The following is a 17501-nucleotide window of genomic DNA, read 5'->3' as shown; positions in this document are numbered from 1 at the left end:
TTCACTCGAATTGACGGATAACACGTCATATATTTACATGATTGTTGTTTTTTTTATCGTTACATTTGGTACACACATGTATACGCATAATATCCAAACTTTAACTGTGTAGCACAAGAAGTTCTATTAATATATATAATGATCAAAATATAATATTAAAATAAATAACGAACATCTCTTAGAACAATGATAATAACATTGGTTAAAGGTATAAAGAAGATGTATTTCTAATCCTAGATATACCGTATATCTTTCAATTACCAAGACGACTAACAATGAAAAAGACGGGGATTATGCCACATTATTTATTTCATCACTCTCTACCAAATATTTGAATGTTTATAATTATTAACGATCTTTATTTTTATCTAGTCATCTATTGTGATGTAATTATCCGCTTCTTTTCTTCAATAATTTAAGCAACATAATGATGAGAGTAATATCTGAAAACCGTAACAATCCGTATTACGAGTTTATCTGTAAACGCAATAAACAGTATTTATACAAGAAAAAACCGTGGAAGTAATTTCGTACAATAGTCTTTTTCCAAATATGATCGTTTTTTCATCTATGAGAAAAATTGGTTTACATATTTCACAATGTTTTTTTTTTCCTTAGATTATTAGAACTTTATATATATATATAATAATGAAGGTGGTCATGATAAATTGTATAATGGTACAAGCAAAACTAACTAATTGCTACAAGCAACAAAATCCAGTACAATATTTTGTTAATTATTATGAATAATGTTGTATTTTAATTTACATTGTAATAATAATAATAATAATAATAATAATAATAATAATAATATTAATAATAATAATAATAATAATAATAATAATAATAATAGTAATAGAAATTCCGTAAACTCTGAAATAAGTTGAAACGCTGCCGCAAAAGGGAGATAACATCCAATTCTCTTAAATATACAAAATTATCTATATGATGTTCTTAGAATAAATAATTTTTTTTTATCAATGTCATGCAGTGAATCAAGCACATGATCAACAAAGATAACACTAACTGCTACATTCACTTATATCTAAGTGTAAATTTAGTGTATTTTTTATTCAGTTGTTAACGTTCCAAACTAAATTCCATGAGACAAGCTTAGAACGGTTATAGATGCTGCCATTGCATTGTCATAACATTGTTTGAAGATTCAATGCCCCTTGTTACAGCCTCGTGTAATCCATGTCCAAGCCACATCTGATTTAAATCTTTATATTTTTCTTTGCATAGCCGAAGCGGGTTCCCCCTTCTTAAACCTTGATCTGTTTCTCCATATTCATCGAAATAAGGTGGACAAACGAATGATCCTCGATTTGGACTTCTCAAAAATAATATCTCACATTCGCGTACTCGTAGGAACATTCCAACTCCGGCACCGCATTTGGTCGCATGATAAGTACATGCACCTACCATAGTTTTATTCAATTCTGTCTGACAACAATAGCTTTGGGAACATAACATTTCTCCGCAAACCAGGCACATGGTAGGATTCCTCGAGTCCTCTCGATCACTGTTAGGACAAGTAAATAATGATATTGTATTTATCAATTCACTATAATCCTCGGGAAGTTCTACCAGTTTATTAACTCTCAATGGTTCTTTTATGATCTCGATTGGGCTTCTACCAGCAAGATGAGCTTCAACAGTTGGATGACTTTTCCATACTTTTACCAACCGCATGACATTTCCCATGTTGGGAGCTATCAATTCGTTGCATGTTATTGGTAATCCAAGATATGCACATATATTCTCATACGTATCGCCGCCTAATTTAGTTAATTCCTCTGGTGCTGGAACATCTGAGACAAAGTGATAATACAGTGCGTAACATCTTAAAAATGGTAAGCAACCTTCCTTGATACGTCTCCATAATTCACAAGAAGTTTCATTCATGATGTTCATTCCAAGAGCTTGAGCTAATGATACAATGGTATCACAACTCTTATAATCTTCTTCTGTTACTTCGCTATCTACTTCCATACTCTCATTAAAATCAGTTGTCAATATAATTTTTACTATCAAGGATAAGAATACGAGTGTCAATGCGTGCAATTCAAATATACCTCCTGTTATTATCTGTGGCGGATTATTGCTTTTTGTTTTGAACAAAGATGGAAGAGAATTAATCAGCGGGATCAAAATACCTAAAGGATCCCATTCTAAGATAGATGGACCATCATGAGGATTTTCTAATAGTATTGATAAAAGAGGAAGTGCATAATTGCGGATAGTTTGTTTTCCTGGCCATGATGGGCTTCCGCAAGCTCCTTTTTGAATTGTAGCTCCTAAAATGGCCGAAATTCTGGCAAGGCCTTCTAAGCAATCTCTTTGTCTGGAAGGTAAAGCACCTAACAAAGGTTTATCCGTGTCACGAATAAGAAATTCAATAGCATGAACAGTGTATGCTGTTGATTTCCAAGCCAACAAAGGTACTCTAGAGTCAGATTCATGTGGCTCAGCACCGAGACCTTTTGTATATGTAGTTTGTGCAAATAGATCTATCATTGTTACAAGATAATCCGAGAGACATGGACCAGGTTGCGAATAAGTAGATTCAAATATAGCACCAACAGTACCAAGTAATTGGTGAAATGCTTTAATAGGACATGAAAGTGTCGTTTGTTCTACAGAATTATTATTAGAATTATATACTCCAATAACAGGAACTTCTTCACCATTTGAGCTTGTGCAATATAAACAAGCAGGATCATGAAGCTCCTCATGAAGGTAAGGCTCTTTTTTCATATAGCTTCCAAAAAGTTTACAATCTAACGTTAGCATCATAGCTTCTAGCCACATCTCAAAAGTCAAGTTAGATTGATTTTGAGGACGAGATTGCAATACGCCTAAAGGTGGTATTAATGGCATAACAGTATTACTCAAACCTTCGCAAAGTGGACAAAGATACTCGTGTTTCTCAACGTCAAAACTTGCTGGTTGTCGTAATCGATATGGACGTCTATTTTCTTTAGCGAGTACATTGTCAAAATATTCTTGCCAACAATATGCGTGCATTACGTGACCGCATGTGCTGGTATGTGGCGATGCGCCTAATTTACTTGACAGATATAGTGGATCAGGTTCTTCTGTATTTCCTCTATGTTGACATAATACGGTTGATTGTTGAACAAAAGCAGCGAGTACCATCGCTGGACCAGTTGCCGTTACAGCTTGTTCTTCTTGACATAAAATGCATGTGTAGGTTTTTTCTTCTGGTAAACTACTACTCGCTTGATTATTACCACTAGCAACTGGCGATGAACTTTCGGAACATTCTGTTAAATCCATAGCCGATCCTTGTTCACTCTTACTTGCATCTGATGATGTATTTTCAAATAGCTTAGCATTCTTTTTCATGAAAAGCTTTTGCATTGCTGCCATTTGCGTCATTATTTTCGCACGTTTCAATGCAGCCATCTTCATTCTCCATTCTTTACCATTTTTATTAGATTCTGCATCACTGGCATTTTCTGTGCTAGTTACTGTAGTAGAAGCAGTGGTAGATTCTGCCATACTGGAACCAGCTACTTCTCTGTATTTGGTAAGAACCCAAGTGAGTAAATCTTTATGTGCCTCTATACGTGGACTATTTTGTAAATCTTCAAGTAATTTATAAATGTTCCATTTAGTAGCTCTTTCTGTGAACACAAGAAAAGGATAATAACCCGATTCTTGTTCTTGAAGCGCGTATCCTATAAGATGAAGTACTTTGTGGACTTGTGGTTCGGAAAAACTTCTAGCTACAAATGTTAGGGCACGTTGTAATACAGTCTGCATAATATGAAGCATTACGTCACATTGTAATAAATTTGCAACTAAACTGAACGCCTCCGTTAATTTTGGGAGTTTTGGTGGTGGACAACATTCTAATTCACCAAGAGCTTTCCTTCGTTTTCTTTGAGCTTCTTCAGATCTACTAAATTCTTCCTTTGTGTAGTGATAAAAGAACACATTGTATTCCGAATATAAATGAGGTTTCAATAATTCGTATACACCTTTACCAGCAGATGTATTTGGAGATTTCTTAAAATCTGCTACATCGTGAATAACTCTTTCCATGCCTGTTTCAAGATGGGCATCATCTGGTAAAGTCTTATTTAATTCAGAATGAGAAAGAGGTTTTATACATAACTGTTGTATTATTTCCTTTTTTAAACGATCGTCAGCAGTAACTTGTCCGACTCCAGGTACGTATCTCTCTCCTATAATGATTATAAGCAAATTAAGAAATTCCTCAACCAAATTAATTGTTTGTCTGATGCTATCTTCTTCTGGATTTTTTAACGCATTAGTTTCAAAATTTGGATCTGCCCAATTGAGAAGATTATATTTGTTCAAAATATGAATAAGAAATTCATTGCTCTCGATAAGAGACGCCCCGGCTTGTAGTAAAATAATATCTCTATCTAACATCTCGCTGCGACACTTAACATTGTGATAAAAATACAATTGATTCAACAACGAATATCCATTTCTTCTCCACATTCCAGCATGTACTTGTGATATCATAGCTTGTGCTGTTAATACAGGTTCAATAATTTGTTCAGGTGTTGGTCTTGGTTCATTTATAAATTCAGGAGATTGAAAATGTAAATTGTGCTCTTCGAGATAAAGAAACAATCCTGCTAAAAATCTTGACAATGGAAGATGTATAGATACTGGTTCAGAAGAAACATCGTATTGCAAACATGTAGCACTGTGATCTGCCAGCTCTCTAACTTGAGTTATTGCAGATTCAATTCTTGGTTGTTCAGACAGCTTTTTTAATGTTGCTCTAAAAGCTTTAATTAAAACAATTTTATCAGAACCACACCATTCAAGAGCTAAACTAATAACTGGTGCAAGTTTAATATGCAAATTAAATGCAGATTCCCATTCGGGCTCGTATTCCATATGTTGTCCAACTTGTCTTAATACTGCATCCATACATTGCATACTGCAAAATAATTTTAACAATAACGAAATTCCTTGCAAAAATCCTCGTCTTAATTCGTCGGTCCAAACGTCCGGTTTGGCGCTGAGTAAATATCTTAAATCGTAAAGTATATATTGAGCTCTTTTAAATGTTGTATTGGGTGTGTTCCTTTCAAATTCTAATTTACCCGCCGAATTGCACCTACGCGAACTTTCCGAAATAAATGTGTTCAACAAAATAAATAATACATCGTTATGCGCTATAAGATGATGAGCTAAAGTGGGAACCGTGAATAATTGTACGGACAAAGAAACTATTGAAAACGAATGATCGTGATCATCTCTAATAAAATCTTTCATGACTGAACCATAATTATAAGTGAATACAATAGCCAAAGATTTTTTACTTTCATACTCCATAAGCATTCCAGATATAAACAATCTGTGCCAAGCTGTTCTAGCAGATTTCCATAATTGCGAATCTCTCATTAGTATACCTTCGACAATTGATATCTCTGGTAATTTTGTGTTAAGTGCGACATTGCTAAAAAGTATTCTAAAACCTTCACATACACTTATAAATTGTTGTAACCAATTCAACAATTTCATAGCAAAGGTTTGATGAGCAATAACGTGAGCATGAACAACAAGAACTTTTAATGCCCGAGTGCTGTTTCTTGATGTAAATCTTTCTATTTCAACTTTCAGCTCCTTGCAATGTTGAAATCTTGAACACTTTACAACTGATCTACCTTCTCTATCGACATTCGTCACATATTCGACGGCATCCCTTTGAGAACACTTCAAGACACGTGTTAATGTATTTATAACTTGTTCAAAAGTATGTGTCTCATCATTGAAAAGGACTGTGCAATAAGTATCTGTAGTGGCTAATAAGAATATAGGATCTTCGTCGGTTTCTTTAAAGCATAAATCTGATGGTAATCCTGGTGTATGTTCTAACGACAATAATTCATAGCAATATTTCAGTACGGATTCAAAAGTAATGACTGCTCTTTCTGCGATATCGCCGGGCAGTTTATTCCCACAAGCTTCTTTCGATTGAGTTCCCACTAAGTGTATCTTACAAAATGGTTCATTTTTCCATGCTTCCGTATCACCACAATCACAGCAACCTCCACCATTCGAAGTTCCCATTTTATATTTATGATTACGATGAGCAGACTGCTTGAAACAGTCAACGCACAAAACACACGTTGAATCCATACCACATTCTCTGCAACTGTATGTTGGTTCACCTATTTTAAATACTTTACCACATATGGACGGAGGGTTATCCATTTGACTAAGCTGTTTCAATACAACTTGCGGATCATCGTTGCAAATGAATTCTTCTAATGTATTGTAAAGTACTTTTTGTGCTTTCTCCTCATCAAAACTCCAATCCAAACAATTGCCATTAGGTTCAGGACTGTAAATCTTAGGAACCCAAATTCTCCAATGTTCTTTAAAGTGAGTTAGTGAAAGTACACCTTTATTCATTTTCTCCATCCATACTTTGACGCACGATTTAACCATTTTGGGAAAGACAGGCAACTCTGATAACTCTATCGTTTCCATATTCTGATCGGAATGACTTTGAATATTATCCCCACTCATCTTGCATACTTTATGTTACCAAGAGGAAGAATACTGAAACATTTAAATATTCATTATTTTATTTAGCCAAATATAATCTTGGCGTAAGTTTAAAAATTATGTAATACGCCTAATATATATCTTCTGCATGCACGTTTTAAATACAAATACTTTATTGTAACGACGAAGAATAATATTTTGCGTATTAAAACTTATTGATTAGAAACTCCCCAAAAAAATAATATTCTAAATAATAAATTTTACAACACAAAGACATCTTATATGTATCAGTGTGATCAAATGATTGATTACGCTATGATTAATCAAAATGGCACGAAAAGAAAATATACTCTCTATCGTCGTAAACATATATTTGTTAGGATTATCGAAAGAAAAAAAAGAAAAAAGAAAATAAATTAAAATATATATACATATATCACACATCAATCAACGTGTATAAATAGCTATAATCATTCAATTAGTTACATCAATGAAACATTCATAAATTTCAACAAAAACTTCCTATACACGAAATCGTAATTACCAGCTGGTAAAAAGAAAGTTATCTCAAGTGCATTGATTATTTTCTTTGTTTTTTCTTTCTTCAATGGACACTACATATTTCTCGTAACACTTATTTTCTATTTGTTCTTAGATTAAAAGGTTATTTATAAATTAGGCCAATGGTATGGTCAGTTTGACGTACACATAATAAATGAGAAATAATGAGATGGTAAAAATGGAGTGAAAGAAAGAGAGAAAAAAAAAGGAAATAAAAATAATTCAAGGGAAATATGCATACATATATACATACATACCTACGCGTTACTTTAAAAGTAGAAGCGTAATTGTTTAAGTTAGATATTAGAAGATGTCAAACTATATCGAAATAGGCATTTACGAATTGTTCAATAGATAGATGAAAAACATTGCAAACATATATCTGAGTATATTTCACCATCGTCCGTAGTATCACGGGATTTTCGCTACACCGAACTATTTATAACTTTATTCTTCGACAATACTCACTATTATGACGTCCAGGCCAAGGTTAATAAAAGATATCGAAGAGTAGTGTTCTTTGTTTCGCGAAATAATTTCGATTTTCGCGAATCCTTTCGATGTTATGGCATTACAATTTGATCCCTTTTTTATTAACGCACACGCATTTGGCGCACATCTTCCTCTTCGCCCTAATTTATAGATTATCACGCTTTGACATTTCACTGAAATATGATTAAGTTATATATTTTTGCACAGCTGGCTTTAACAACGTACAAAATGGCTTGCGAACTTTAAAGACTGAGATCACTTCTATATAAGATACGTTTTCGACTAATCTTTCTTTCTCTCTTTTTATTTAATATGTATACATATATATTATATTTTCTTAAGTCATGAACTACGAATTATAAAGAGAGACAATTTCTAAATCAATTTCAAAATGAACTCTTATACATACCCTGTAACGTCAAAAGTAAGGTTAATACTCGTTACCGAAAGATCCATTACAAAAGATTTATTAATTTTTCGAATTATAAATATTTACAAAAGAAACAATAACAAATAATATTTTATTTCAATTATTTCTTTTTTTTGTTTTCTCTTGAAATTCAAAATGGCCGCCTACGTGATTGGAATTATTTTTCATTCTCGACCAATGGGAACGTAGAGATATTCGAGTGACTGACGAGGAATCGAAATTTTGTTCTCTTTTTTTTTTCCTCTTTTTATATCTTCTTTTTCTTTTTTTTAATTCAATTGATATTCCCTCACAATGCGTCAAACGAGAGGAAAAGAATGTTAGTGTTAAATAATATGATAGATTTACGAAGGAAAGATGAAATTCTTTCAAAATTTAATCGCACGAATAGTACTTTGATTTCCTTTAAATTGACTTTGATGAATTTCCATTACCAGTGGTTCCTGTTCACCCGCTGTGGAATGTCTTGAGCATGGACAAGGAAGAAGGGGGAAAAAATGGCGAGGACGCCTTGCAGTCTCCGTACTGTTTATGGTGTTACGTTTTTAGGAAGTGTCGTGTGCGTTTTAACGAGGAATAATGATTAATTTCATTTAAATCATTCTCCTTATTTGTTTTATTTGCGATTAAGACGCTATCGTTAGAAATGTGATTATTTCAAATTGGTTCTAAAATATCAACAAGAATAAGCAAATTTTTCAACGTATTTCTGTTTCGAACAAGGGTAAGTTATCATTATTATAGCCGAGATAACATGTAATTTAAATAAATTTTCATATTCTAGATAAATATCTTAGATAATTTTTTTTTTTTTGTTACTTTCCATTCGTATAACCTATATACGGATAACAATTTTAATCTCCCAATATTTCTTAATTTGATCTCTTTATAGTTTGCTTTTAAATGAAAGTATTGTTAAAATATTATTTATTTATTTGTTTTCTTTCCTTTTCTTTATATTTTCAGCTGTGAAAATGTCTACTGAATACAGTAGATCTGTTTTAAGGATGGTTGTAGCTCAAATTTGCCAAACCATCGGATGGCATTCAATTAATTCAACACCATTAGAATTTATGGTAGATCTTATGGAAGAATATATCTTGCGTATATCAAAAGTTACACACCAGTATGCAGAAGTTTGTAAGTAATTTTTAATCTCAAATGAAGTCTTTTTAGTAGAATTAGAGTTTAAAACTTGACAGTTTGAGTCCCAGGAGTCTTTAAAAAAATGCATTTCATTAATATGGCACTTTTCGATAAAAAATTTGAACACCGCAATGGTACTGCTTGGGACTCGAACGGTTGACATTTGTTGCATATAAGTATAAAATATTATAGGTATTCAAATTAGTTTACACAATTCTCTTATTTGTGGTTTTTACATTCTCTTCAATGTTTACATATTTTCAGTGGGAAGAACGGAACCTAATCTTGATGATTTAGGATTAGCTTTTAAACATATGAATATTGATATACAAGAATTAGCAGAATATGCTAAAAATGTAGATTCAGTTCCATGCGCTATCAATGTACCAAAATTTCCTGTCAAACGTGAGAATCATTTAAATTTCTTAAAGCCAGGTAGTCGTGAAGTAGTTACTAGACCTGTACATATTCATGAACATTTACCAGCTATGTATCCAGATACAGAAGGTAATTACAATTCTTTCTATTTGCCTTGAACTAATATATTGTATTTAAAAAAATATATACATATACATGGTATATATGAATATATATATATGAAATGTATATTTTTTTCTCTGGATTATTAATAACAAAAAGTGTTTTGAATAAGAAATTCTAATTACAGAAGAGTACATAACAGATAAGCCTGAAAGTTTAACAAATGGTGTACAGGATGTATCATCTTCAAATGGAACATCAACACCGAGTTCAGTTGATGTTTCTCCTCATAGGATGTCTCCACAAGTAGTTTTTAAACGACCAGGAGATCCTGTTTCTTTTGAAAGTCCTATAGTAAAACGTGCTAAGATATTAGAGGAAGGTAGACCATTACGTGAGATACACAGTGTAATGATGACCACGTCTGGTTTTTTATCACCCGCACGAGAAGGGAAACTTCCAGAAGCGAGAACACCGCATCAAACGTGCGCAGATTCCCCTCAACCAAGTTCTTATCCTATGGTTCCACCTGAGTTGAAATGTGATAAAAAGCCAAAGAAGATCATAAAGAAGATACCGGAGGATCGTAAACTTGACAAAGAAAATAAAAAGAAAAATAAAGCTAAGGAATTGTTTAAGCCAGATAAAATCGATGACACTAAAATTAAAAAGTTAGCTGGTATGAAAGAATTGGCTAAATTAAAGCCGTTAAAGCCAGGCGGTGGTAAATCGCAAACTAACTTAGCAGGTCCTTCGAGTAGACCGCCTACTCCAAAATTAGTACCAACTAAATCTACTAGTAGTCCTAAATTGCCTAAACCTATCCAAGTTAAGGCTAAACCGGAAAAAGTAATAGATTTAACAAGCAGTCCACCATTACCAGAAAGAAAAGATGATAACATTGATAAGCTACCATCGGAACCCGATAAGCAAAAATTAAATATATTCAAAAAGATATCTAAACCTAGAGAAGACAAAGAAAAGGAAATACCAGAACAACACAAACATAAAGAGCTTGATTCGCGAGAAAGTTCACCTGGTTTAATCATAGATGAAAATCTTGAAAAACATGCTCATAAAAATGATAGCGAAATTAAAAAAGAAGAGAAGAAAACGCCACATACACCAGACGTTCATGTTCACCCAGAGGGTGACTTGATTGATATACAGAGTCCATCTTCGGATGTATATATGTTTGATGATATGTCACCTCCTGGGACTCCTAGTACACCTAAAACTCCAGAACTCAATGTCCCTACTTCTATCGATCAGAAAAAGAAAAAGAAGGAAAAGAGTAATAAAAAGAAAGAATCTAAAATAAGGAGTCCTAAGCGTTGTGTTAGTCCTAAAAAGGTAATTTTAAATATATCTATAAATATTTTTGTATGCATGTACAAGAGAATAATTCAAAAAATAATGAGTGCCATTATTATATTTCAGACAAAGATTTCTAATGATACAGTGGAGGTAGATGTAATGGATAGACCAAAAACTCCTCAAGCACCTGAACCACCGGTGCATAGAGAACCAGCTCTTCCGCCAACATTACCGTTTCCATTTTTCCCAGCATTTCCATCTGCTCCTGGTTTAATACCTCATCCAATAACACATCCAATATTTCCAAGGTTTCCATTACCTTTGGGAAGAGCTGGACCAGGCCCACACCCAGCAATGCCGAATTTACCTTTACCACCTCGTTTTCTTAATCCAGCTATAAAGCCAGAAGATTTTTCATTATCAAAAATAAAACCCATGGAATGTGAAAAATCACCTAGGGAATTAATACCTCCTATCGTACCTATTATGAAATATGATACGATAGAAAAGGAAAAAGCAGATAAAATTAAGGTGGTTAAACAAGATAAAGAAATAATCACACATATCTCTGGAAATATAATTGCACCGCCCATTGTTTCTGCACCTGTTGCACCAATTGTATCCATTGCACCAGTACCTGTTGTGCCATTGTTACCTTCAAAGAAATCTAAAATTGATAAAGCAGATAAAGTTGATAAGGTAACAATTATATTGGTGTGTATTGAAATAGTATAGAAATTGTAGAATTTAATTCTACAATTCCTATAAATTATTTTTTTTTTTAAACAATTTATTTTATCTTATAATCGTATTTACGAAATTATACATATTATTAATTTTGCAGAAATCAAAAGAGCATAAAAAAGAAAAGAAAGAGAAATTAAAGAAAAAGAAAGATAAAAAAGAAAAACATAAAGAAAAAGGAGAAAAAGTTAAAGAGAAAAAAGATAAAGCTGATAAAAAGGAAAAAGTAGAAAAAATCAAAGAAAAGAAGGAGAAAAAAGAGAAGCGAAAAGAGAAGGAAGTAAGAGAAATGCATTTAATATTATTAAAAGAAAATCCGAGAATTATACTTCATATAGATTAATGCAATACATTAAAATTATCTTATTATAATATAAATTTTATTATTCTACACAGAAAGAAGATAAAAATGCAGAAGCTGTACCAAAAATTACATTAAAGTTAGGACCTGCATCTCCAAGACCACCAACGCCAGACAGTATGCTAATGAAGAAGATGTAAGTTAAAATAATATTCAATTTTCTACGCATATATTTACAATAATACATGTAATATGTTTGAATTATTTAATTATAGAACGATTAAGCCATTATTGAAAAAACCAGATGAGGATACGAAAAGAGAACCTAGTCCAGAATTGGCCAAAATATCAGCATTGGTAACAAGACCACCGAAGCAAAAGTCAGCAAGTAAGAAAATAGAGGAGGGAACATTAGATGGCAGTCCTGCTCTTCCTACAGATTCTTCTTTCTCTCTCAATTTTGCTACTGTGCCACTTGCAACAGTTCCTCGAGCAAAGAAATCTCTGTTTAAAAACTTACCCCAAAGAGAGCCAACACCTCCGCCTCACTTTGATCCAACTCCTAAACTTCCAAGTCCTTTAATTACGCAACAACAATCACCGCCGTTTTACTACGTAAGTACGCTTATTATGATATAAAATAAAAAAAAATATAAAAGAATATATATATATACAATATGTAGTATCGGAGACATGATAAAAACAAAGAGTTTATTAATTAATTAAACATAAACAGAAATTAAGATTTTCTTCAAAATTATGATTAAATCTAATGCAAAAATAAGTTTTATTTGTATTATTTTTGTAAAAAATTACATTGAATATTATTTAAAAGAATGTTTTCTTTAAATAATTTATATTTTATTTTAATTTATATTTTATTATTATTTATTAATTTATATTTTTTATTTTTCGTATAAAATAATTTATATTGATATATTCTTATTATTAAATTACTGTTATAAGGAATATATACACATTAATAGTAATTTTTCTTTATTTTTTTTTTTCTTTAAAAATATTTTATAATTTTATTAATTAAAAAAAAGTTATTCCATGTCTCCATACTAATAATAAGTTAAATCATTACGAAATTTTTTATTTACGTGGAAAAATTAACCCAACCCATCAGTATTATCTCAATCTTAAAATAAATTCCAAATTTCCTATTCCTCTCTTACTTTCTATCTCACTCTCTTTCTCTTTCTCCTTTTCTATGCATTTATGACTTGTGGTGAAGGTATAATTTCTCATTTGGTCATGCTTTTGTCACACTATGACATTGTTTCAAAATATAAACGTAGAATATTATAGTCTTTTCTCTCTATAGATTCTCATTACGTATTTTGTATGTATGTTGCTATTTTATGTGATTTCCTTTAAAATTTATTTTTTATTTTTTTATTTACTTATTTCAATAAATTTTTATACTTCTACATATAATTTTATTTTGAAAAAACTTTCTTTAAAGATTTTGAATTTCTCTATTGATCTATTTTCTTTTTTTGTCTTATCTTCTTTCTTTTATAGTAGATTACAACAAAAGTAGTATAATTGTATTTCTTAATTATTTTTTTTATTTTATTTTTTTTTTCCTAGTAAATTTAATGTTAAGTGTGTCTTGTGTACAATTGATTGCTATATTATTCATCTTAACTCATTTCTATCTAATAGAATCAATTATTTATTAACAGAATAGACAGAATTTTAGGAAATAAGTCAAACATTCACCTAAATGGAAGGTTTACAAAGCTATTTTGAATCATTATTCAACATTCAATATCCTCCCATCTATACATCATCATATATTTCATTGTATCTGCAATTTGATATCGAACATTTAGCAGTCTATACTTGTCTCTTCTTCTATTAATCAAAGACAAAATATTTAATGCAATTGTATAATTCATATTAAAAAAAAGATAATAAGAGATATTTACAGTTCCTTCGTCTTATTAGTGTTGACAATTTTTTTATCGCGTTTGTATCATATTTTCAATCACACGAATATGTAAGTTTACTTGTTACTTGGACTAAACTAATTCCTTGTTTTTTCTTTCTTTCTAATAGGATTAATAGTTATATTGTAACAAAATTATGTGTATTTATATATATATGTATACAGGGTGTCTGAGATTTTTTCACGGTATAGTGGCTGGAAAAATCTCGGACACTCTGCATCTATGTATAAATGCATTTTTATAATAATTTAAATTCTTCTTATTTATATACAAATGCACTTTTATAGCCAATTATATATATGGGTGCAAACTTATTTATATTCTAATCTAGCACTTTACATACTTGTTCATACCTTTTATATTCTATTTAGGGATGGTATGAGTATGTCTTTCAAATTTCTAACTTAGTTTGATCAATAGTTTCTGCAAATCACACTGAATGCTTTCACACAATACTTTATATGCAGTATAATAGTATCTTTTGTAATACAATGTGCATGATTGTTATAACTCTCTCTTTCTTTACTGAAGAAAGGGCTGCCTTAATGCATCGTGTAGCAAATTATTTATGTTTGAGAAAGAAGAGCAAATTGAAAGCTTACGAGTGTTTTAAATTTCACATTTAATTTAAAAATAATATATAGCATGTATTAAATATAGATTTAATACAGTATGAAGAAAACAAAATTTATAAAACTATGAGAACAAATTTACACTAGCAAAAATATTACAATGTAATAGGATATACAAGAAAATATTTATATTTTCTTGAATATATGACAATATACACGTGCACACACAAATGTGGATATCGCTCTAAAAAGATTTTAAATTAAATACGGCTAGCCAGTTGTTGCATGCGGCTTGTACGATATTATAAAAATTAGCATGAAAGACAGTTAGGAATATAACCGACGGTTTTAACAACACAGAGGCGAAAGCAGATGCAGTTTCTAATAAGGATGATGCTAAAGAAGACAAAGAAAATGGCAGTCTCTTGTTGGCTACAATAGCAACCACCACAGTGGTGAGTATATTCACTCACATTTTAAAACAGCTCTTGCAATGTTTGTTATGCACTAGAAGTATGATGTGCTCGATAATTTTATATAAATAATATATATATATATCATACATTTTATGATACACTGATATATTTAAAATAAGACAAGGAACACGTATAATATTAAAGAAATATTATTATAACAATAATATAATTTAAGTAGAATAAAGAGAGAGAGAAAAAAATTTTTGGGGAAAGAATTTTTTATGAAGAGAAATTACATTTAAATGAACAAAATGAATAGTCATTGATAATATAATTACTTTCTATTTTTTTTTCTTTTTTTTTTCCATAATTCTAACGAGGATAAAAAGTGCATTTGAAGTTAGCAAACAATCTAACTGTTGTTAAGTAATTATATTACCTCTGATTTCTCATATTATTTAGTTATTATTAATCGAAAAGAAGAGACAAGTGAAAAACCTTATTACATATCATCATCTATCATTTCATCCTTTATGTAAATCAACTGTTATCGTATTTCAAGCATTTTAACTAACAAATCTAGAAGTACTTCTAAAAAATAGAACCTAATACTCATAAAAATTCCTTATAGGATTATTGTTTTATTCAAAAACAATTGATTCTTTAGATAGAAAGATAATATTGAATAATAAAAACAGTACACAATGAACACGACACAAATTCTACTCCATAAGAGAATGAATATCTAAAAACTTTTAACTGATTATTAAATGTTTCCATTATTTTTATATTCAAAATTTATAATTACATCTCCAAGAGATGGGTTGGGTTATCTTGTGTTTATCTCAAGTTTCGTCACTGTCATGCAATGAGTTTTACAGGATCAAGGAGGTCGTCAAGTATGGATTTGTCCTGGTTGTAAACAGCAAGATGATGGATCACCCATGATTGGTTGTGATGACTGTGATGCATGGTATCATTGGTAAGTATAATCGTATATATACATATTTATATTTAAAAATGAATATCGCTTTTTTATAAATTTATATTTATACGCAACATAAATTTACTATTTATAATAAAAATTTTAGGGTATGTGTGGGACTACAAGTGGAACCAGCTGCGAATGAAAATTGGTATTGTAGATCTTGCATTACCAAAAAACAGGAGCTTTATCATGATAAGAAAAAGAAGAAAAGGAAGAAAAAAGTAAAAACGGCAGCCTAGTACAAGCTAACCGGATCTTCTATGAGGTCCGGTATGACTGTTGCAACTAGTACCAAAGTTAAATTGAAAGAGAACAAACTGAAAGGTTTAAAAAGTAAAAAAGTGTCTAAAACAGATGTAAAAATGCAAATGAAATCTCTTAAAGGTAAGCCTATAACGGCTAAAGGAAAAGGAACTAAAACTTTAATTAAAGCCAAGGCTGTTAAGAAGAAAAATAAAAAAACAAAAGATGGTGCAATTCAATTAAATTGAAAATAATGAAACTGAAATTTTTCAAAAATAATAGTTAAAAAATGATGTATTTATTAGAGATAAATTTAATAGTTTTCTTTTAAATTTCATTTTCATAATAACTCTTCGTAAGTACTTTTCTTATAATATATTTATTTTAAAGATAAAAATTAAAATTAAAATTGAGAATCTTCTCAAATCGTTGTTATAATGTAAGATACTTTTCGCACACCAACAGTAGTGTTTGTTTAAAAAAATTAAACTAAATATTTGTATAAATTCCATTAAATTTACGATTATCATGTAACATATAATATTTTTTATGATTTATCTATCTTCATTGTATTTACATTATAGGATAGAAATCTTTGCAAAGTAATATATACTGTATTGTTACTTCTCATTTATAAAATTGTTTGTTAATGTATTTCTAATAAGAAAAGAAGTGTGTGCATATATATAAAATCTGAACATAAAGCTTAGATAACTTATTTTATATTATTAGCTTTTTGTTATAATCTACACGCAAACATATATATGTTACAGTGAAAGACCAAAGTTGGAGAATTTCAAAATTTGCACGGTGAAATGTCAACACATACCAAATACGTCTATGAAAGACCGAATATTTGGGTTTATTCTTATACATTAATATTTCAGACATATACCAAGCGACCATGTGAACATTCTCCAATTTCAGTCTTTCATGATAACATATATATATATACATATATACATATATATATATCAAATATTTTGTACAAAGTACGAAGAGTTTTCATGATACCACAATTGTTTAAATAGACACTTACAAGGAGTGGAATTTATTAAATTCCATTTCAGACTGGTTAATTAATATAGGGGTAACATATGTAACATAAAATTTGAACACGTGTAAAATAAGAGTCCAAGAGTGGATATAGGAAAAATTGTTATATAAATAGAATAAATCAACAGAGTATAAATATCGATTGAAGAAATTATATATATTGACATATATATATATAGGGATTATAATATGTGAAATGTTTCGATATTCTAGCTAATTTTATGATTTATGAGAAATAATGAAAAAATAACATTATGAAGCAAGTT

At 30.5% G+C, this 17501-nt stretch overlaps 2 protein-coding genes across 6 annotated transcripts; one reads left to right on the top strand and one right to left on the bottom strand.

The window, feature by feature from the left end:
• LOC122515711 (E3 ubiquitin-protein ligase UBR2) lies at positions 1-7872 on the bottom strand. Of its 2 annotated transcripts, none has more exons than XM_043633126.1 (2): positions 7558-7872; positions 1-6582 (listed from the first exon to the last, which is right to left on the bottom strand). In XM_043633126.1, exon 2 carries the CDS (start codon positions 6547-6549, stop codon positions 1123-1125), a length of 5427 nt encoding a protein of 1808 aa, XP_043489061.1. In that variant the 5' UTR covers positions 6550-6582; positions 7558-7872; the 3' UTR covers positions 1-1122. The 2 variants fall into 2 exon arrangements, with proteins under 2 accessions (XP_043489061.1, XP_043489063.1); XM_043633128.1 differs by lacking the exon at positions 7558-7872 and adding an exon at positions 7347-7536.
• A 447-nt stretch (positions 7873-8319) lies between these two features.
• LOC122515674 (transcription initiation factor TFIID subunit 3) lies at positions 8320-16390 on the top strand. Of its 4 annotated transcripts, XM_043633083.1 has the most exons (11): positions 8322-8735; positions 8978-9151; positions 9422-9664; positions 9825-10990; positions 11078-11668; positions 11799-11978; positions 12095-12195; positions 12275-12387; positions 14893-14987; positions 15830-15930; positions 16040-16390. In XM_043633083.1, the coding sequence occupies exons 2-11, from the start codon at positions 8986-8988 to the stop codon at positions 16173-16175; spliced, it is 2892 nt and encodes a 963-aa protein (XP_043489018.1). In that variant the 5' UTR covers positions 8322-8735; positions 8978-8985; the 3' UTR covers positions 16176-16390. The 4 variants fall into 4 exon arrangements, with proteins under 4 accessions (XP_043489019.1, XP_043489018.1, XP_043489017.1 ...); XM_043633084.1 differs by lacking the exon at positions 14893-14987 and having other exon boundaries at positions 8320-8735; positions 11078-11485; positions 12275-12614; XM_043633082.1 differs by lacking the exon at positions 14893-14987 and having other exon boundaries at positions 11078-11653; positions 12275-12614.
• The last annotated feature ends 1111 nt before the right edge of the window (positions 16391-17501 follow it).

This window comes from Polistes fuscatus, unplaced genomic scaffold (assembly GCF_010416935.1).
Source record: "Polistes fuscatus isolate 324 unplaced genomic scaffold, CU_Pfus_HIC Scaffold19, whole genome shotgun sequence".
Lineage (NCBI taxonomy): Eukaryota > Metazoa > Arthropoda > Insecta > Hymenoptera > Vespidae > Polistes > Polistes fuscatus.
The sequence above is the reverse complement of the archived record's forward strand: the minus strand, read 5'-3'. Positions and strand labels throughout refer to the sequence as shown.